The sequence below is a fragment of the Gopherus flavomarginatus genome, chromosome 17 (assembly GCF_025201925.1).
Source record: "Gopherus flavomarginatus isolate rGopFla2 chromosome 17, rGopFla2.mat.asm, whole genome shotgun sequence".
NCBI lineage: Eukaryota > Metazoa > Chordata > Testudines > Testudinidae > Gopherus > Gopherus flavomarginatus.
This window is the reverse complement of record NC_066633.1, coordinates 10,633,100-10,655,124: the sequence shown is the minus strand read 5'-3', so window position 1 is coordinate 10,655,124 and position 22,025 is coordinate 10,633,100. Positions and strand designations below refer to the sequence as shown.

Here is a 22,025-nt window from a genome sequence, read left to right as displayed (position 1 = left end):
GGCCTTAGGCAAGTCACTTCACCTCAGGGTTAATGATCCTTCAGGGGTGGGATGTAAAGGTTAATCAGTTAATCCTTGTACAGCACTTTAAAGACTGGGGGTTAAATTTTCAAAAGAACTTAAGTCACTTTTGAAAATGGAACTTAGCTCCTAACTCTTGGGTTCTTTTGAAAATGTTACCCAGTGCTATGTAATTCAGCACTAGGAGGAGTTTCTGGGTTGTTCTCTAGAGTTAATGCCCTTGGTGTCATATGGAAAGCCCAGATTTTGGCTGCCAGTCCTACGCTGTGATTCTCGAGGCCAGGGATAGTGTGCTCAGATTATGTTGAAGAGTAGTGATGCAAGGCACTTCAGAGTAACCCTGCTGGTAGATATCAACAGGCTGCTGTTGCCTAGTTTCCAAAGAAAATTTAAGTTGCTGTTGGCTCAGCGGTTTCACTCCTTAGCTTGGGTCCCTTTTGGAATACATTTTTGAACAACTTTTTTAAATCATAAATCTTGTTCAGATGCCATCATTGACCATCGGGTTTCAAGCACAGCAGAGGAGAATGAAGTGGGCTCTATGGCAGGAGAAGGCTTCATTGAGGTCCTCACTAAGAAGCAGCGCCGCTTGCTGGAGGAGGAACGTAGGAAGAAAGAACAAGCTGCCCAGGTGAGGAGTGGGAGTTGGGAGTGTGGAGCATGTGCCTGATCCCACGTAAAGCATGCAGTGGTCTGAGGAGAGGCGCGCGCGCGCGCGCACACACACACACAATTTTTGAGAAAGCGACAGCATGTGTGGTTAGACTAACCCTCATAGTATTAGGCATAGAAAAAGTGACCACCGGGGATGGATCATTCAGTGATTGCCTGTTCCATTCATTCCCTCCAAAGCACTTGGCATTGGCCACTGTTGGAAGACAAGATATTGGGCTAGATGGACCATTGGTCTAATTCAGTATGGCTGTTCTTATGTCTGGGTGGGTAAATTGAACATTTCTTCTGCCATTTGGAAATGCTTACAAGGGAATTGTGGGAGTAGGCCAGTTTTCATCTTAGGCTGCCAGTTGAAGAGTCTTTCATTAAAGGTAGAGTTCTTAAGTCCAGATCAGAGCTTCTCAGCAGGCGTCAATTAACAAAAGTTCACTTTCCCAGATTAAGGTTTTGTATTTATCTCCTGAACAGTAAGATTTTATCTGGCTATGAGGCAGCAGAAATACACAGAAGGGTGCTTCCAAGGTTAAAATAATAATTTGTAGCCAGACCATTTTTAGGGACTTAAATGTCCCTTTCCTAGCTGCTCATTGACCCTTAAGCAGTGTTCTGAGACTGGATTGCTATGGCTGAATTGTTAGTCAGGGTCTTCTGTCAGTGTAAATGATGTTCCAATGGATCCTTCTGACCTTTCTACTACTCTGTTCTTGAGGAGTGGAATATGAGGAGACAAATCTAAACTGATACACTGAAGAAAGGCTCTGATTGCTCCCATCACTGTCTCTCCAGTCTCCCATTGTGGAGTGTTAGTACATCTAGAACAGGAAACAAGCACCATATGAAACTCCTTGGTGACTCTAAATTAGGAGAAGTTGCAAACGCTAGTGAGGACAGGAATACAAAGGGGTCTGGAGTTTGTCTAGGTTACAAAACATTATTTGTGTTTGACCATGATTGTGAAGAATAATGACATGATGCTAACTACAACTCAGGGTTCATGTGGACCAGGATAAATTGGGTTCGTTATTGTGCTAGCTAATTGTAATTAAAGTCCAGGGTGGTGCTGTGCTGAACACAATTTGTCCTGGTCTCTGCTGGACTACCAACTCGGACCAACATTGTGTCCTGTGACTTGCTTGTATTACAATATTTTACCACCTTTGAATACTATTCTTCAATCCCTTAAAAGGAGTAGAAAAATGGGTATTAGGCATCAAAATGAAATTCAGCTTGGAAAACTGCAGGCTAATACATTTGATGGGAGGAGGACTAGTCCAAAGAACAACTATTCAGTAGAAGGAAGAATCCTGGGAAGCAATAATGCTAAAAGTGAACACCCAATCCTGGAGTTCTGCAATGGGATATGGCAGCAGAAAAGACAAGTGCAGTTATGGGCTCTGTGTGCCTAGGTACCATGTCATTGGATGGAGAGGTAGCAGCTTCCCTGGGGTACAGCCGTACCTGGAATATTGTGTGCAGTTCTGGGCACCCTACTGACCAGAAAGACATTAACAAACTGAAGAGAGCTCTAACAACTTGTTAGTTTTTTAGGTGGCTAGAGGAATTGATTTATGAGGAAAGATTTAGGAGTAAATTTTGTATAGCTTGGCTAAGTGATGACTAAAGGTGCGATGGAGACATGAATCTACAAGTGTTTGAAGACAGTAAATTCTGCTGAGGAGGAGAATTTATTTGAGCATGAATGGGGAAGGATTAAATTCAGCAATAAAATGCTATTGGGAAATGCTTTGTGACAGATATATTGTGTGGTGGGTTATCAAGAGATGTGATAGAAGCCTAGTTCTGTGGCGCATTTAAAATTAGACTAGAAAGAGTCTGAGTGATTGTGCAATAGGGAACAATCCTACAGTGGCAAGGAGATGTGCTAGGTAAACTAACAGCTGGTTCCCTCTCTGGTGTCTGATTCAGTGAATTATCAGTCTCTTTTTTACTGTGAACTAGTGAATTGATCCTGCTGTGTCAACAGGACTGGGGAACGATTAAGGAAAAATCTGAGTTGGAGTTTTAATCTTTGTTTTGCCTGTCTCTCTCCCTGCTGCTGGAGCCAGCCGTTCTTAATAAATTCTGAAGAGCTCTTCTTCAGCATTCCTGCTGTGCCACCGCTGCGGGCTGTTACAGCCTCCCAGCAGCAGCTGGGTACAGGAAACAAAACACTGTGGCCGTCTCCTCTTATGGTGGCTCTTGCTGGGATTGTCTTGTTAAAGGCAGCCCCAAGCTTGGATAACTCCAGGGCCACATCTGCTTCAAGAGCCAAATAAAAGCCTGGAAAAGAAGCCTGCCAGCAGCACGTTAGCCTGAACCAATAGCAGGTCTTAAAGCCTGAACCTCTCTCTCAGGGACCAACCAAAGGACGCGTCCTTCAGTCTCGTATCCCACCTCGATTTGCTAAGAAGCAGAACAGTATGTGCCTGGAGCAAGGCGATGTAACTGTGTCCGGAAGCAGCCTGGGCACAGAGATTTGGGAGAGCAATAGTCCAGGTAAGAGAGAGTCTCCATTATTTGCCAGCACTGGGACGCTTCATCATTATGGAACGGGGAATCCTTTTATGTTGAGGGAGAAGAGTGGGTGTATGCATACGTGCCTGAAGAAGAGGGGTTACATCTGCATTCCTCCCTGAATCCAAAGGGGAAAGGGAGGTAGCAGATCTTCTGGGCTCATGTGTACAAAATGTTGCTGTTAAGATCATCATCCTCCCACAGCTCTGGCCATGTCACCCTCGGATTCAGATCCCTTCCCTGGTTTCTTCTTTGCCATATCAAGTTCTAGCTCCTTGACCTTATCTTCTAGGCTCTGCACAATTCTAGCTGATCTACATCCTGGTTCTAATTTCTTCCATCTTCTCATCCTCTTGCTCCCTGTGGCCCTGAGCCTTCAGCCAAACTGTTTTCTTTGTACCCTTGTCCCACTGTGCTTCTCTGCAAAGCCTCCCCCTTTCATCCTTCCAACTTTCACTTCTCCCAGAAAATCTTTCCACCTTCTCTCTCCCTTCATACTCTGTCTTACCTGCATTGGAGTGCCGTGGCTCAGACTGTCTGTCCTGGAGTGTAAACATTTTGGGACAGTGAATGTGTCTTGCCCTATTTTTGTAAGCAGAATGTGAATTTACAGCACTATATAAATGATGTGCTTGATGCTCCATTTCAAGCATCTGAATCTTGTCTGCTTTTCCAGCCCTCTCCGTTCAGTCACCTGGCAGCGATTCCTGGAGTAAGCCTGTAAATGCCTTTAATGGCACCGAATCCAGCTCCACTGAGGTAAGGGGCACCTAATGTACTGTTCAGGTGTTGTGTGTGTGTGTGTGTGTGTGTGTGTATATATATATAATATTCATGTTCGATAGCTCATGCTTCTTATTGCTGCTATTGCGTTTGGCAGGTCTGTCAGCTCTCTTTGTGCAGGTTTAGATTGACTAGCCACAATTCTGATTAAGCATGGTGCTGTTCTAAAATGGTGGGACAAATTCTGCTCTGTTACACATAGTTTTACAATGCAGTTACTCTGGATTTACACCTATCTCAGAATTGCACTCCTAACGGGGAGCAGAGCATGGCCCAGTATGTGGAATCATCTTTGTGTATCTCACACCTGTGAGAAGTGTGTAGCTGTAATGTAGGGTGGATGTCACTGAATGCTGCAGTGACCTTTCACCTGCAGAGACCGGAGTTCAAATCTGGTTTGAGTCATAAGTGAAATGAGTTTGGCAGTCTCAGCGTAGTAGCCATGTGGGGCATTTTTCATTGTTGTAAGGCTGCAGTGGGATTGGTGACCTGGATGGTTTCTGCTTCAGGATAGCCTAGAGCTGGAATAGCAAGGGGCACTGCAGGTCAGGACTTGCTCCTTGATAGTTGTGCTTGGTAAATGGGAACATGTTCTCGCTGTTGTTTTTCTCCCTGTGGAGTTGGGTTTGAATCTGGGGTTTTAACACATTTCGTGCTTTACATAGCAGGGTTTTAAAGGCAGCCAGGGGGATAGTGGCATTGACTTGAGTGCGGAGTCTCGGGAATCTTCCGCTACCTCCTCTCAGCGCAGTTCTCCATATGGCACCCTCAAACCAGAGGAGATGAATGGGGCTGGCCTGGTGGACCCAAAGCCTGACTGCCAGAAGGAGCAAGTTCAGAAGCAATCTGATAAAAAGGTAATCTGGATTTGCAGCCAAACCAGAGCACGTAGTGACTGGTACCAGAGACCTTGTGAAATTGGGTTTTTGTTTTTTCATAGCATTTTTAAGGTAGAGATCGGGTTATTCAGTCTTTGTGTCTCAGCCTCTCTGCTTTCCCATCAAGGATTCAGATCAAGGCTCAGGACAGAACAAGGAACACAAGCCCGGACCAATCGGCAATGAACGCTCCCTGAAAAACAGAAAGGGTTCGGAGGGAACGGAACGGCTGGAAGGGAATATCCCCCCTGTTAATGGGGTGGAAATTCACGTGGACTCAGTTCTTCCTGTGCCACCCATTGAATTTGGAGTAAATCCTAAAGTGAGGATTGAATTTAATTTTATCTTCTTGGTGGTTTGAAATCCCTCTTGTGAACTTGTAGAGATGCAAAACGTGGTTTAGTCAGATTATCTAGGGCAAGCTTCCAGCATGTGCACTGTAGATTTGCCTTGTAGATTTCATTACTGACACAAACCAGGTTCTCAAGCTGTCTTGGTAAATATTTATTATCCTGAATGGGGTGGGGACAGTAAGGGAGAATTTAAGGCCTGTCGTCCTGTGTATGCCATCAGGGATGCCTGTCGCTGAGTATGGAGAGCTATTTCGTTCTTGTCTGTCAGTAAATTTTGCTGAAAGAAAATCTTTAGTTTCTATCATCATGATCCAGGTGAATGTTCACTAATCATGAGCAACTTACAGGGGGCTGTTGGGCCTGGATTTGAATGGTGCTTGTTGCCTTTTTTCAGGACTCTGACTTCAGTCTGCCACCTGGCTCTGTCTCTGGTACTGCAGCTAGCCCTGTCACCAAACTGCAGGATGCCTTGGCCAGTAATGTAAGTAAATCTTAGTTATTGAAATGGAAAAAAGCGTGTATTTGCAATTGATTTGATGTTTAATGCGGTAGTATCCACTTACACGGTTTAAAAACAGCAATGAAAATACAGGCGCTTCTCTCAAAAAATTTTGATAAACTTTTTGATAGAATCAGTGCCTGGTTAGCTCGACACACCCAAGCCTTTTAACAGTGACTCAAACATCATTCATCAGCCTGTGTAAAGTAAGAAGGCTTGCATATGTCAAAGGTCACCAAGTTCCCTTCTTTGGGGCACCCGCAGGGGAGGGGAAGACAGGCAAAGGAGCTTAGAGAGTCCTGTTGCTGGACCTGGAAAGTGGAATTCTAGCCACTTCCCTCCAGAGTGCTCAGGGTGTTGTCTTTTGCCACTGTCTTCTGCTCCCTATGGCTCACTATCAGCCAAGTAGGTTCCATGCGCTTTTAGAGCTCATAATAAAATGTGTAGATGGCTAGAGAACAGACTGCTAAAAGAAAATGGATTCAGAGCCCAGTATCTGCTTGTGGTTCAGTTGTGTTCGTGATTTAAACAAAAACTTCCTCTGAAACGTATTAATTTTGTAGCCCCTTGTAAGGAAAAAATGACAAAACCTCCAAGAGATGCAAGTGTTTTATATAAACAGAGTTATTCTGCCATTTACATGGGTTCACCCACTGTGGAAGGAAAAACACTCTACAGCTGGAGCTACTGTGTACCAAATTCAGTTCTGGTGTAAATACAAGTGCAGCTCCATGGAGATCAGGGGAGTTATTGCCTGCTTAAACCCAGGCTGCATTTGGTCCAGCATATCTGTTGTGTTTACTGTTAAGCCAGCTGTACATTTTTACAATGTTGAGGCAACTCCATAGTCCATTTAAAAAGCTGTGAAACGATAAAACAATTTGTGCTGCTGTTACTTAGATCTTCTTGCTGAGGTTCCATTTGCTTTGTTGCCTTCCTAAATTCCTGTGTTGTTAAAGACATTCTTAGTGTTCGGCATTTTATAAATCTCCTTTCAGGCAGGGTTAACGCAGTCCATTCCCATTCTGCGAAGAGATCACCATCTCCAGCGGTGCATCGGCCTGAACCCAATGTCTTTCCCCACTGCAGACCTCACTCTTAAGGTAATCAAGGCATTAGCTCTGCTTGTGTTCGCTTTGAAGGTACAACCCTCTTTGGCTACAGTAGTAAATGGGGAGAGAATCTTCACAACAGTCCTGATGTTTCACTGGTCAGTTGCAAAGTCTGTAATTGGCCCCTTTAAAAACAGTGTGTGTACCTACGTGAATTCAGCAGAGGGGAGAGAATTCCATTTTGAGGCCCTTGATACTGACATCGTCTCCAGCCATAGACTGAGTAGAGCAAGCTTATCCACCTCAACCCTACCCAATGCAAGAGAACAATTCAGTATTCCTGGCCTGATTGATCCTGGGCAGTCTGCTGTGCCTGCCAGCAAAGGGGTCAACTAGTGCCATCTGCAGTGGGCTTTTTGTGGTTGGGCGCTCATCCAACTGCCATTAGGTGGTGGTAGTTTTTTTAGTAACTACCAGCCTGGGCTGGATTTGAACCAGTAATCTACAGGTGAGTGGCTACTTATCCCATTATCACTTGCTTCCATTGAAATTGCCTGTAGTGATTTCTTTCTCTCCTCACTTCTATAGATGGAGTCTGCACGCAAGGCTTGGGAGAATTCCCCTAGTTTACCAGAACAGAGCTCTCCAGGAGGTGCTGGCTCAGGCATCCAGCCTCCTTCCAGTGTCGGCGCTTCCAGTGGTGTCAGCTACAGCTCTTTTGGCGGTGTTTCTATGCCTCCTATGCCTGTGGCGTCCGTAGCACCTTCTGCATCTATTCAAGGTACCTGCCTCTCTTTGCCAGAAGCTGGGAATGGGCGAGTAGGGATGGATCACTTGATGATTTCCTGTTCTGGGCCACTGTCAGGAAACCAGATACTGGGCTTAGATGGACCTTTGGTCTGACCCAATCTGGCCATTCTTATGTTCTTGTGCTAGCTCCAAAGATCTGATGGCAGCAGGGCAATCCAAGATAACTGCCGTGGCACTTAACAGTTTGTAGCTCAGCTCACCTATTCCTGAACTGCCAACCTTTCTGCAGGTGGCATTAACATGTACTAGAAAAGGATGGGTGATCAATTAACAGCCCATAATACCTACCTTGAAAAAGTAATACTCACCTAGGGTAAGTGGCTGATGAGTAAAACCTCGTCACTAAGGTGAAGGACAGGCAAGTAGATTTTGTGTATAGTCTGGTAATTTTCCTCTTCTGCAATGCTGGCATAATAAACCTGTGTAGCACTGCTGAGCTAATTGCTAAGATACTGATGAATTAGCTTGGTAGGTCTGTAGATTTCTATCTATTGTACTGTGCATGTACCCCTCTATACCCCTGGGATCTGCTTTTGCTGGAGTGAATAAGGTTAGCTTGTCACATTCTTCCTTCCCTTTTATTTCAAATTCTAGGTAATCACATCCCACCCCTGTATCTGGATGGCCATGTGTTTGCGAGTCAGCCACGCTTGGTCCCTCAGACAATACCTCAGCAGCAGAGCTACCAGCAGGTAAAGAATCAAGGCAGTTAATTCTTTTCTGGATGGGGAGGTCCTCAGAATTTCCAATTTATTCTTTCCTCTTGTAGTGGGCCAACCTACGTCCAGTCAGAGGGAGCTAGATTGTGGCTCCTTTCAAAGTCTGTGAAAGCTGCTCCCCAGTAGATACTACAGGCAACTAACAGGGGAACAGGCTGATTGAAGAGGGGAAATACCAGTTTTTGCACCAATATCTTTTGACTGGGTTTAAGTGGGGTGGACTCTGTAAAATTTGCCTTTGAGTGACACAATGCCTCTTAGTAAATTTCCCAGCACTATTCGTAGAACATGAAAACCAGTTTGAACCTCAGACCAGTTCCCTGTGGACAAGTGTCTCGCCCAAAGACCACCAACTAGTCAGTACTAACTGGGAGCTCTGACTGTTTCAGTAAACAGGGTGTTGGATGGGCTATGGAGAAGCCCTCCAGATAAGAGTTGAGGCACAGTGACAGAACCCCATGAGAGCTAGCATAGTCACTGACATGATGGGCTGTTCTGTATACAGAGAGCTTCAGTCCCCTGAGGGAGTCAGTCTGATCCTTTTTTGAGCATTAAATTCCTATTCTCTCTCTCTCTCAGCCATCATTCACTTCCTAGTCAGTCATGTGCTGGCCTGAGAAATGACACTGGGGGCATTTGGGTGGAGTTGCAGCTTGGATAACTTTTGTGGTGGAGTGACTAGGTGAAGAAACAGATGGTCTTTTAACACCACAGGAGGGTTTCTGACTGACTTAGTGTCTTTCAATCACCTTAATTTCCTCTGCAGGCTGCTGCTGCCCAGCAGATTCCGATTTCCCTTCACACATCTTTACAGGCCCAAGCTCAGCTTGGGCTGAGGGGAGGCCTGCCTGTCTCCCAATCCCAAGAGATCTACAGCTCCATACAACCCTTCAGGTAACCGTTCCTGGGTTTGTTTCCCCATGGCCAGAGCTTTCGTGTTTTGATCTGTGAAACACATCTGCAGGGGGGTTCTTTCCCCCTCCTTTTCCACTCTTGCTAATGTCCTACCTTTGCAACTTTCCATCCCCTTTCCTGCCCATACCACAAGTGTTTGCACAGTACTCTCCGTTCCCCTCCTAACAGATGTAGAGGAGAGAGGGGTTCTTGTGTAAATAGGAGAATGTCAAGTGGAAAGCCGGGAGGGGATATTATTTCCATATATGACATTGGTGAGACCGTTGTTGGAATGCTTTGTCCAGGTATGATGTCCGCATTTCAGAAAGGGTATTGAAATACAGGAAGGAGTTCAAAAAAGAGCTACAAGAATGATTCATGGGCTGGAAAATACATCTTAGCGTGAGAGACTAAAAGAGCTTGATTTATTTAGCTTACTGAGAAGATTGAGGCAGCTTGATCACAGCCCGTCAATACCCACACGAGGAGTTGATCTCTGATAAGAGGGCTCTTTAATCTAGAAGACAGAACAAAACCTGGTGGTTAGAAGCTGAAGTGAGAAAAATTCAAACTGGAAATAAGATGCAAATTTAAAAGCATGAGTAACTAACCACTGGAACAAGTTACCTAGAGCTGTGGTAAAGTCACCATCATTTGGTGTGTTTTTAACTCAAGACTGGGTTTTTCTGAAAGATATGCTCTAGTTCAGACACAAGCTATTGGGCTCACAGGAGTTACTGTGTGACATTATAGGGGCTGCATTTTGCAGGAGACTAGATGATTGTAATGGTCCCTTTCAGCCTCAAGATGTATTAATCTTGATAGAAGTGGCTTTCTATAGTAATGTTAAAGCCAGTCAAATCCTGTGTGAATCACTTTCACTCTTGACAAACTACTGTGGACTTGTGTGGTATGTCCACACGGTGTTTTAAAACCCCTGGCAGCCAGTCTCAGAGCCCAAGTCTACAGGCTGGAGCTCATGGAGCTCGCACTACAGTGTTATAAACAGCTGTGTAGACATTTGGGCTCAGGCTCTGAAGCCTGAAGAGGGGGTTGGGTTTCAGACCCCGAGCTCTAACCCGAGCCTGAATGTCTACTCAGCTGTTTTTAGCACCGGAGCGTGAGCCTGAGTCTGTAGACCCAGGCTCTGAGACTCACTGCCGTGGGTTTTAAAATGCAACATAGATGTATCATTGGTGACCTGGATCCTCCCTTACCACAAGCATTTCTACAGGTCTGGGCCCCTAACACAGTGCTTTGATTTACATTGTTTGGGTGGGAAATCTCACACCTCTTCCCCTGAAAATGCTCATACGAATGTGGGGATGAAGACTTCAGAACTTTTAGAGGTTTTCTGTCTACTAGTCATATTACGAGTAGCTCTCTCTTTACTTTCTGCCGCTCTGGAGCACAGCGGCCTTTCCAAGATGTCCCATCATCTGTGAATAAATTAACTAGAATTGGTCAATTCTAGTTGATTTCACACTACTCCTGGTGAGGGACAAGCACCATGGTGTTGGCTCATAATTTTGAAGGAACTTCCCCATGTGGGTGACTGAGACAATGCAGGATTCCTGTAGTTCCCATGGATGTTTGTCCATATCTCACAGAACACTTGCACAGTTCATTTGATTGCCAACCAGTGCTAAGAAAAGTCCCAGGTTTGGGAAAGCAGGCATGTTACAAGAAGGTGCATTTGGCAGAGGGATGCAGGGATGGTGGCTGCATACTGGTTTTCATGTGGTGCCCTTGGCCTGACCTTTAGATAAAAGAAACTGATCTGCTGAAAGATAGAAGCCTTAGTTCTCTCCTGCCGATGGAGATCACTCAAGTGCCCTAGGAAACATTCAGTGAAACAGTTTTTACCATCCAAGGTGGTTTGAGCTATTTACCTATACAGTCACTTCACTGCCACTGTATGACTGAAATTCGTAAAGAGAGAAATATTGATTCCAGTGAAGTCAGTGACAAAACTCCTACTGACTTCAGTGAGATGGGGACTTAGTCCTAAAAGCTTTAGGATTAGTGTGAAAGGAGCTATCCAAAATTAAATTCTAGAGCTGGGGAAAAAAAAAGGTGAAACTATAGGTTGTTATTCCCTAGTTGATCTTTGTAGTAGAGATTACCTTTTAGAATGCTGTTTGCAGCCCATCAGCCAAATGCAGTTTAGGAAGTTGTATGCAGTCTCTAATAGGCTTTATCACTGTGCATTAACCTGTTTCTCTTCTTTAGGTCTCCAGTGTACATGCACCCCAGTCTGTCCCAGCCCAGTACCATGGTGCTGACGGGAGGTGCTGCTCTGAAGCCCCCATATTCTGCCTTCCCAGGCATGCAGCCCTTGGAGATGGTAAAAACACAATCTGGATCCCCTTATCAGCCAATGAGTGGAAGCCAGACACTGGTTTATGAAGGCCAGATAAACCAAGCAGCCAGTTTGGGAGCCTCACAGATGATGGACTCCCAACTTACACAGGTTAGGAACAAAACTAGCATGCCCCCCCTGTTTTTTGCATGTGTTCACAGAAGTGCAGTTTCTGAGATTGGGACTTAATTGCTGTTTGTGGTGCACCATACGCTTTCATCAATAAGGCCTTCGTAACGAGACAATAGTGATATTAGAAGTGCAGCACACCAGACTTTGAGCTGCTTTACTTGTTAGATGTACCTCAGTATAAAACACACAATGGTCAACTTAGTGAAATTCAGTATCCTCTTTCTGCTGATGGCAAAGGCCTGTGATTTGTTTGTCCACTACTGATGTGAGTGTTGCTTTGCATTTTCTTAAAGCTCTTACTGTGCTTTTGGGATCTGAGGCCGTGACATTGCAGTGATAGCTGCCCTAAGAGCCCCAGCTTCAATAGGCCAACACATCCCCAAATCTTTAGTAGTAACCATTTAAAAATCATCCGTGTTTTCAGGGTAATTTTGTTTGACCTTTAATTAAAGACTCATCTCTTTTTATTACAACTCATTGAGCGTTTTGGCCTAATTAACAATTTCTGCTAGTCTGTTGGGTGGTATCTTAAGAGAAGTTTCACTGTGTTTTCATGTCATTCTCTTGCTTTTTTCTTTATTAAACATAGTTCAGAAAGGCACAATAAATCCTACTGTTAGGGCAGCTGTGTTTATATGGATACTGAGCACAACTATTGAGTTGCTTCTGTGGAGAAGTATTGTAGTTGGCTGTAAACTTTGCTTATATTGCACAATACAGTAACTGTTTTAAAAATACAATAAAAACCAGAATATTCCTAATCTTTTTATCTTAAAGAGGGACTTTCATGCTGAGGGAGACTCAAGAACAAGGATTGTTAATTACAGAAAGTAACTTAGCTGGGGAAAATGAAGAGGTTACTGGCCAACTAAGTATTTGAAGAAGTGCTTTATCCCTTGTAACCTGGTCTTTCCTTCCTGGATCATGTAATGAAGCCTTAATCCTTTGTCATTACAATGTGGTGTCATGGGAAGTCCCAAATCCAGCAATTATGCGAACTACCAGATCAAGTAAGAGGGAATGAGAGGCTGCGAGGGAGAGAACTCTTGTTTTAAAGATCTCCGATAACTAGGAAAAGTGGCAAGGAGCAGAAGGAAAAGCCACATGCAAAGTGAATAGGTTTCTTGGACAGCGTGATAAGTGTGGGCATCCACTTCATTTAAAAAAAAAAATAAAATGAAAGAAAGGGCAGCACGGCTTGCTAAGGATCACGGCAGTGTATATGAACTGTGCTTGAGTTTGTAAATGGTAGCTTCTTCTTGCCTCTTGTCCTCCCTCCATGTTTTACGAGCCCTTTTGAAAATTTGGTCTTTTTTAATAGCCATTGAGTCCTGAGTTAATTTTTTTAATCACTTTTAACCACCACCATCATCAATTGTTTCAAGAAGGGATTGAAGCCTGTCATGGAACGTAAAGCTGAGGCCAGTGTGAACCTTCCTGATGTTCCAGTCCCTGAAATCACACCAGCAGAGGAGTATAGCAGATTTTTAGATGTGGACATCGAGCTGAAAACAAAAGGTGAGCTGTCTGACACCATTGTGGCTGCCATCACCACTCAGAGGGCTTGCCATGCAGTGACCACGAAGAAGACTGAAGAAGAACCGATGAAGGCTCCAGGCGATCAGGAAAGCCCTGTGTCTGAGCACAGTCTTGCTAGAACAGCACTTTATTAAAAGAACAGATGGTGTGGTTACAGGGTCTGGCAACTCTATCTTAAAATGATTTTCAGTATGAAAGTCCCTCTTTAATGTTCACATCTGCATTTGTTCTATAGCAGTGTGTCAGGTTTAAGATACTTCTTTTAGGTATACTTTTAAGCATAAAATGCTGTGCTTTTAAGGTATTAGTAGGGAACATGTTGAGATGGACCATTGTTATTTCCATTAAGTAATCACATGTAAATTATCATGCAGCTGACAATGCCTATGCCTGGGTCCCAGCTTCCTCTCCCCCGGTATGGTTCTGGCCAGCAGCCACTGATTTTACCACAGTCCATCCAGCTTCCTCAGGGGCAGAATCTGTCTGTAGGAGCTCCCCGCAGGATTCTTCCACCTGGATCTCAGCCTTCTGTCCTCACTACCAGCAGGGAGGTAAGGGCTATGTACTTCATGAACACCTTGGCATTCTTTAAGGAGTCTTGCATTTGGGTTTCATCCCTCCATAATTAAAAAAAAAAAAAAAAAAAAGGTGGGGGGGGGGGCAGAGGGAAGCCTCTTGTGGGGTATAGTTCATCATTAATAGGGAGTCATGCTTGCTTACTGGGTCCTTATCTTCCAAACCAGTGATAGGAGTGGAAGCAAAGGTGCGCCATTCCTCCTGTCTCCAAAGCCCAAGCCACAGTCTTTCCAGTTCTGCTGCTGTTCATGATTCCACTTCCAGGAATCCGAACCCTCTCTGGATCCAGTTTGGAATTTCCATTAAAATTAAATGTAAATTCCAAATTTTCCTAGAGATCAGATGGGTGGTTAACCACAGGCACACCTGGAACACTGCTCATAAAATGCAACATAGTTGTAAAATGTCTCCATCTGAGTGGACGTATCAATGTTATGTCTGGTTAGATGTATTCTTATAAGGAGTGTTTTCTCGTGGAGAGAGCATGGGTTGCTAGAAATCAGGCCTTTATGTTCTCTTCCTGATTGTGCCTCAGATTGGGGCAAGTGATCTTGCCCGAGTGTCTCAATTTCCCCATCTGTAAAATGGGAATAATGATACATGCTTCATCAGGGGTGGGGGCGAGGCTAAAGATTGATTGAAGTGTTTGTGAAGTGCTTTGAGATCTTTGGATATACAGAAGATATTTTCTAACTCATTTCCCTTCTTAGTCCTCCCAAATGGAAATGAAAGGGTTTCACTTCACAGATGGTAAACAGAACATGTCCTCCGGAGGATCTGTACCATCACCACATACTTACAGGTAAAGGATTCGGAGCTTAGCCCCATAGCTCTCGAATGAGGTCTTGGTTGAAAAGTGTTGAATGGGAAAGGGTATAGTACTTAGCACTTGCAGAGAAATGGTGTTTATATCATGCTTTCTTCTCCAGGATCTACTGATGTCTTCAAACGTAGAATCTACGCTAGTCCAGATTCTGATGTAAAAGTGTCATTGGGATAGCTTTGTTGTTTGGGGGGAAAAAATCTCCACAAACCACCCTAATTAGCTCCGTGGCACTTCGGTGAAATGCAGAAAGTTACTGGGTTGCATCAGAGCCGTCAGATTCTAAGGCAGTGGTCCCCAACCTTTTTGTGGCCAGTATCACATGCATGTTTTCAGAAGAGTGTGGCAGACGCCAACAAATACTCACATACAGGGCCGGCTTCAGGCACCAGTGGAGCAAGCACATGCCTGCGGCAGCACATGCCATGAGGCGGCATTCTGTCCATTCTGCAGAGTGGGAGGGGGTTTTTTGTGTTTTTTTGTTTGTTTGTTTGTTTTGGGTTTTTTTTGGCGCCAATTCTGGGCAATGCGGAGAGAAGCCGGGAGGACAGAGAACACTGGCGCCTGCAGCCCTGGAGTACTCTGTCCCCAGCAGGTGCGGGGCCACGGCTTCTGTCTGGCTTAAGTCGCAGCCCCGCGCCTGCCAGCAACCGAGAACACAGGCACCTGCAGTCTGCAGCCCCGGAGAAGCCGGAGAGAAGCCACAGCCCTGCGCCTGCCAGGGACTGAGAACACTGGCGCCTGCAGCCTGCAGCCCTGGAGTTCTCGGTCCCCAGCGGGTGAAGGGCCATTGCTTCTCTCACCTGCTGGGCACTAGGCGGGTGCACATAAATGCCCCGGGCGGGTGCCATAGTGCCCGCAGGCACCGCGTTGGGGACCACTGTTCTAAGGGAATTAAATTGTCAGAATTCTAGTTTTGTCCTCACAAGCCCAAGTAGCTGAGGGACTAATGTCCAGAAACTCTAAAACCTCAGACTCTGAGCCTCCTTGATTCTTAGTTGCATTTTCTCCCCCGTTTAGTGAATGTGCTTTCACTTAGATTGGCATTTTTAAGAGCTCAACTGGCCATATAAGGATGTTCTAATGCACAACTGGCCCTGCTACTTGCGTACTCTGAAGGGACCTTGCTTTCACATTGACCATTTTCCTGTTCCATTGGTAATGCTCCATGTATGCTCTCATCTCTTTGATTTCTAGGCCTAGCTCTGCCAGCCCCAGTGGGAAGCCATCTGGACCAGCAGTCAATATGGGTTCCGTGCAGGGACACTATGTGCAACAGGTAGAGTAGGTTAATATCTTTTGAGTCTTGTCCTGAGGGAATCTGCTCTTGCATGCTTCCAGATTCATAGAGATCCTATCATTGTGTTTTGAGCTGACAGGCAACCATGCGTGTGCTGTTGGCAGTGCTTGGATGTGGAATTTGCTTCCCCTTGATATCCCCCTTTGTTTCACATGCACTTTATCTAGATATCTGTGGTGAGCCCGTTAGCAACACTGACTGTTTTTCTTCCTTAACATGATTCTGTTAAAGGACTTTCCCTGTGTTTATGCTGTTTGGTATTTTGATTTGAATAACTATAGCTCCTAAGAACCCTAAGTCATTTGACTAGGACCCCATTTGTTAGGTGACCTGGCAGTTCTAAGTAATCTGCCCCACTCCAGCCTGTTCTCACTTCTTATCTATATTTCAGTTTTCTTATAAGTGTGTATTGTTATGGTAATGTTGGCTCCTTAATTGTTACCGTCCTCCAGACTTGGTTTTATTTCTTATACATTTATTATATTGTTATTGAGCACTCTAGTGGAAGATAAGGACATATCAGAAATAAAATATATTACTCCATCTATTTCCTGGTCTTTATCTACCCACACGTGAGACCAAATGACTGAATACTCCCCAGAGAAAGCAGATGAGAAGTTACCTTGGTTTAGCAGGGAAGTTTCTCACTAAAAGTCGAAGATGGCACATACGGGGAGGTGTGGATACTGTTCCCAGGCCTGCCACAGACTTGCTGTGTGACCTTGGGGAAGTTAGTGTCTTTTTGTTTTCCCTGTCCATAAAAATTGGAGTGGGGAGATGTTGAAGCTAAAATAGCTCATGATTGCAAAGCATTTTGGAATACTTACATGTGAAGTGCTTTAGAAGGGCAAAGTACCCCAAAAATGGGGAGTACTAGAATTTTGGAGCAAATTTGAGTGACTAAGTCTTGTAGGTGGAGATACCAGCTTCAACGCACAGCCAACAAATTCACATGCTTGACAGATTTTAGCTATATTGCTGGGTGTGAGGTGCTCGGAATCTGTGGTGATGAGCCACACAAGTATCCCTATGTACCCATGAAGAGGTAATCAGAAACGAGAGGGAAGAGTAATTGAGCAACCTCTGGCAAAGCAGTAGCCCAAGTAACCTTCTGCAGGTTGCTAAACCTCGCTTTAGGGAAGCTGGTGTTAAAATTGATGACTGCTTTTATTGCTTTGGGAGGGAACTGACTAGTAGTGTGCCAAATACTTACCAGTAAGAAGCCTTTACATTGGAGCTGCACGATCAGTTATGCTATACACCTTTGTCTTTGTTCATTCCTAGGTCCCCTTGCTAGCTAATTCTGTTTCTCTATGTCAAAAGGCAAAGCAGCGAGTGGATGAAAATAAAACCAACCTGGGAGCTGTGAAATTGCAAGAACCATCCTCTGCAAACCAGATGAAGCCGGTGCGCACGGGAGCGATCAAACCTCAAGCTGTAAAAGTGGAGGAAAGCAAGGCCTAGGAGAGCCCGTGATCACCCGCTGTCTCTGCTGGCTGAGAGAGGCATTGCAGTTCAGCCTGTACCCCACTGGAAGTTCTGAAAATCTGGCCAGATCCACCACCAACCCAACACTGACTAAAGCAACATAATCCGAGCCCCTCTCCCAACAAAGCAGTTTGAAACAATGGATGTGACATTGACCTGCTTGCTCAGAAACCAAACCAATCACCTGCTCCCATGTGACTGTTGAGTGGCTCAAGCCATTTTTATTTTCATACCCCACCCACAGGTAGCCAGGATAGCTCCTTTGGCAAAGCCCATCCTTCTCCTTCCCTACTTCTGTCAGCAGAATGGCAACAGGGGGAGAGGGTTAGTTGGAGGTTTTTCATTTTAAAGGCAGCTGAGGTTTTTACAAAAAAAAAAAAGGAAGGCAAAAAAAAGCTATATCTTTGTTTATTGCAAAACTTTTATATGTTCTCTCATTCCCCCTTCTCTCTGCCCTCTCATTCCTCCCAGAAGATAACTCCTCAAACCAATATCATGTTCTGAGATAGAACCTGCTTAATTTTATATACAGTTCTGTGCTACATTGACAGTTGTGACTCTCTTAAATTGAATTGTTTGGGTGTTTTCCCCCCAGAAGGTTTAACCTTCCACATTATTTGATTAAAAGAAATACAGGACAGTTAAGGCATCCAGTCATTTTTCAGTATTTTGGTTTTAAGCTAGAAAGAGTGCTTGCTTTAGAAGTAAATGTGTAACAAAGGTATATAGTAGATCAACGCATTAATCTTGAAACTCGCACCACTTAACTGTAGCTTTGGGGTGCCCTGAACACAACAAAATGTGGCTTTTTTGTTTTAAGGAAAGGCACTGAATTTCTGTTGCAAGCTCATTTGGACCTAGTTGTTTCTGTGGGTTGGGTTTTGTTTTGGAGACTGCCAAATGCACAGTGAAAGGTAAATCATGGATTTACAAAATGTAAAATCTGTTAATGACTCTCCACACCTTGCATGGGTCAGAAGAGTTGGCTAGAGCCAACAGGTCTATTTGGACTACTTTTTGTAGTTGTGATGCTCTCGCTATGCTCCACCCTTGGCCGCTGTAATTCTTTATGCCTCCTTGCCTCGTGGGGCTGCTTTGTTTCCCCAGGAGCTGCTCTCTGAGCTTCACTCTCCCTTCTTTTCCAGGTCTTGCTCTCTGCTTCTTTCTCGTCTTCACAGCTTTTTGCACAACTCCCATGGACACAAACCAGTGGGAACCCCTCCTCCCACCTCTGCATACCAGTCATAGTACACAAATTCAGTTGTTTTTTGCATCAGAAGCATATGGTTACATAGTGGCAGTTTGGATTCATCCCTATGTTCCTTCCTTCCCCAGACTAACAAGTGGTTCTCTCTTTTTGGTGCAGTTGCATACAGTGTGTATGCACTTCCTCAAAAGAATTTGGGGGCAGATTAAAAAGGTCCCAATGGGAAGGGTGGGGTTTTTTTTTTGTTTTTTTTAGTGTGTGTGTGTGTGTGTGTGTGTGTGTGTATCTATCTGTCTATCTTGCAGGAAGTACTTGCCAGTTCCTGAAGGTGCTTGGGTCCTAAAGCTGATATCGGTCTTAAGTAAACTGAACCACCTCCAGCTAACTTGTTTGTACTATTTAGCTCTTAAAAAAACCAAGAATGGACTCAGTTACTCTGAAATTAGGGAAGGAGACTGTCACTTCTCTGGTAGATGATAGCCTGCTGACTGTACTATCTACCTGTGCTAGATGGCAGCAGGTAAATTGCTGGTGGTTCCAAAGAAGACATTTTGAACAAAGAATGTAATTGGGACGTGGTCTGAAAGTGTTTTTTTAGAAGAGCAGGTTCTCCAGGATTTTCTGGACATGCATTTGAAGTTTTAAACTAGGTTTAAATCCGGTTTCTACAATAACATTAGAAAGAGCTTAGATACCTGAACTAACTTAGAAATAGTAATGTCCCCTCAGATCATGGTAAAGAACCCTGAAGGGATTGGGATAGGTTGGTACTTTAAAAAAAAAACAAAAAAAAAAAACAGAACTTTCTTTTAATTTTGTGGATTTTTAACTTTACAGCAGTGTGTCAGCATGTCTCAAGCACTCTACAGAGTACAGACCTTGAGAATTAACGACACACAGAGCCTTCAGAAATCTCCCAAACTTGTTTTCTCATCTGCTAGTCGTCATTCTTGCTCCCAACATTTTCCAAAGACTCCTCCACCAGTGAGTCATCCAGCCCCCTTCTATCCCTGTCTCCCTCCCCATCCTCTCTTCGCCTTGAAATATTGTGATCAATTGAATTGGCTAAAATTTCTTCATTACATTGTGCACCCTCTTCTAATTCTTTGCCCAGCTGGCCCAAGATAATATCAGACCAGAGTTTAATGGCTAAAGACTTATCCAAGCCTCTCTTTTCTTTCCTTCCAACCGTAGACACACTATTTAGTCTTTTCAAAGACTCAGATCTTTTTCCTTCATCATATACGACTTTTGAATGGTCCTGTGTGTTGGAGAAATCAGGTCATTGCTAGATATGAGATGTTTCAGTCCCTCTGGTGTAAATGCCATCAGAACTATAGTTCTTCCTGTTGAAAAAGGTCATCCCTCTTTCTCCTTTACTCCCTTCATCCCAAACAGAATAAAATACTAAAATTTATTTATATGTATTTGATGTTGTAGGTCTAGGTGAAAAAGTAAATGTTTCACTGCTCTATTTATATATTATGTCTGAATTATTCTGTGCAGGAAAGGCCAAGAAATGCATGAGAGCCTCATTCCATTCATCACCTTTCCGTGACTGTCAGCTGTGGTTTACAAGACTCTTTCACTTAATGGATTTTTGTCTGATGGAAAGCAGTTTTAGAGCCCAGAGTTTTAACTACTCTGCCATGTTGTTTGTTAGCGCTAGTGCAAGGTTAGTGCAGCCTGTAATGTTCTTGAGAGTCAAATAAATGGAACTGTCTCCAGTCCTCAAGGTGCAGAAATGTAAAGGTCTCTGGGCCCTATACCAATTCATCTTTGGGAGGGAGAGGTTGAAGATGCATGGAATGTTGATGGATTTATAGGTGGTTACTTCTACTTGCCATCTCCACTCCACTGCTGAAATTTGGGGCTCCATAATGACTTCTTTGCTGCTGAAATTTGCTTTATCTGCAAACTGGCTGCCAAACAGCTACAGTATGCAGTGGGAGGGAGAGATGGAATCCGTACTCTTACAAGTGGGTTAAGCAGAAGTATTCAGAGGCTTTTAACCAGACTGTTTAGCGGAAGGCCTGAAGCATGTATGTGTGTAAATACTATTCTATTATGCACAGTGACTGCTGGCCTGTCAGCTACATTCAGTGCTGCCTGCTTTCCTCTGTGTTCAGTCTGCTTTTAGCTCTCAATTAAAAAAATTAACGTGTGTTGAGAAAGATGCCTTGTATATTTTAAATAACAGGTTAAATCAGCACAGTCACCAGTGAAGCAGGTGGTGGTGTTGATCTTTCATAACTCACTGTTGGCTTTCCCATTTGACAGCTGTACAGCATTCAGTAACTCTGAAGTGTTCTGAGCCCATTGAATCTGATGTGTGTTTGTGTACATGCAGAGAAGCACGCCATTTAACAGATTTCCTTGCAAGAATGCTGCAAAGCTACAAGCTGCCCTGTGGTTCATGTATATTTATAAATATATAAAAAAATGGAGCTTAGCATATCTGCTATGTCTCACTTTTTGGCAGGCTACTATATTCACTTTTAAACGAGCATCACTCCATGCTAAGATCTCTTCTGTTGCATTATGTTATCCTTCTTCGGTTTTGCTCCTGACTGGTTAAGCACAGATTAATTTCTTGGAATGTCAACTATTTTTGGCAGACAGCCCCCAGTTTCTTTGTATGAAAGATTTCTCTTATGAGTAAGAATTACATTTACAATAACAAGCAGAATCCTTGTAATGTAGTTGTGGCCCATCAATAAGAGACGAACAATTACTAAAGCAATGGAACTACTGGCTGTGTGAAGAGGCAGAACCAATCCAAGTATGTATTTTTGGCTTTTTTATTTTTTAAATCCAAAGGCCACCAAGTGGCATAGACAACCTCTTGGAATTAATAATTTGTCCCTAGCACCTCCAAGATGTCTGCAGTCAATAGCTAACCGGTAGCCCTGGGAATCACAGCAGCAGCAATGGAAGCACTCACTCTTTAGCATGTCAAGGCATTGTCCTTAGTTGGAATCCTTTCTCTGGTTCTGTATAAATTGCATTCATTGTTTCTAAAGGGGATATTGTACTCCATAAAGCTTATAACCTCATGACCTGTATAGTAAAGTTTTTTTTGGCCTTTCCTCTTTGTCTTTTCATGTAGACCAGATATTTGAAAGGGCAGACGATGGATAAATGTGTAACGTGCAACCTGTTTATATTTTTTGGAAACTTTTACTTGGACCAGAACTCAAATCACGATATCACCAGGCCAGTGGTGGCACACTCTTTATTGCCCTTTTTCTTTATTTTCCGTACCTATTGTTTCTCCTTTCAAATATGTGATTGTATTAGCTCTTTCCATATGAAAGAATTCTCCTTATTTAAATAAAAAAGTTAAAAAAATAAATAAAGCGGATTATGCTTTTCTCAAATTTCCTGGGTGATTTTGTTT

General features: G+C 43.9%; 1 protein-coding gene across 5 annotated transcripts in view; it reads left to right on the top strand.

The window, feature by feature from the left end:
- The window catches only part of PRRC2B (proline rich coiled-coil 2B), a 91,550-nt gene extending 69,545 nt beyond the window's left edge, over positions 1-22,005 (top strand). Inside the window, exons 19-33 of one of the 5 annotated variants that reach the window (XM_050926091.1) lie at positions 507-652; positions 3,051-3,192; positions 3,887-3,969; positions 4,659-4,850; positions 4,999-5,193; positions 5,619-5,705; positions 6,722-6,826; positions 7,364-7,556; positions 8,180-8,277; positions 9,071-9,198; positions 11,431-11,671; positions 13,606-13,782; positions 14,518-14,609; positions 15,828-15,909; positions 17,254-22,005. In XM_050926091.1, coding sequence (XP_050782048.1) covers positions 507-652; positions 3,051-3,192; positions 3,887-3,969; positions 4,659-4,850; positions 4,999-5,193; positions 5,619-5,705; positions 6,722-6,826; positions 7,364-7,556; positions 8,180-8,277; positions 9,071-9,198; positions 11,431-11,671; positions 13,606-13,782; positions 14,518-14,609; positions 15,828-15,909; positions 17,254-17,394 — 2,102 coding nt within the window. In that variant the 3' untranslated portion in view covers positions 17,395-22,005. Of the gene's footprint in view, positions 1-506; positions 653-3,050; positions 3,193-3,886; positions 3,970-4,658; positions 4,851-4,998; positions 5,194-5,618; positions 5,710-6,721; positions 6,827-7,363; positions 7,557-8,179; positions 8,278-9,070; positions 9,199-11,430; positions 11,672-13,077; positions 13,211-13,605; positions 13,783-14,517; positions 14,610-15,827; positions 15,910-17,253 lie in introns of those variants that run through there. The other 4 variants (XM_050926087.1, XM_050926089.1, XM_050926088.1 and 1 more) reach the window with 4 other exon arrangements.
- The last annotated feature ends 20 nt before the right edge of the window (positions 22,006-22,025 follow it).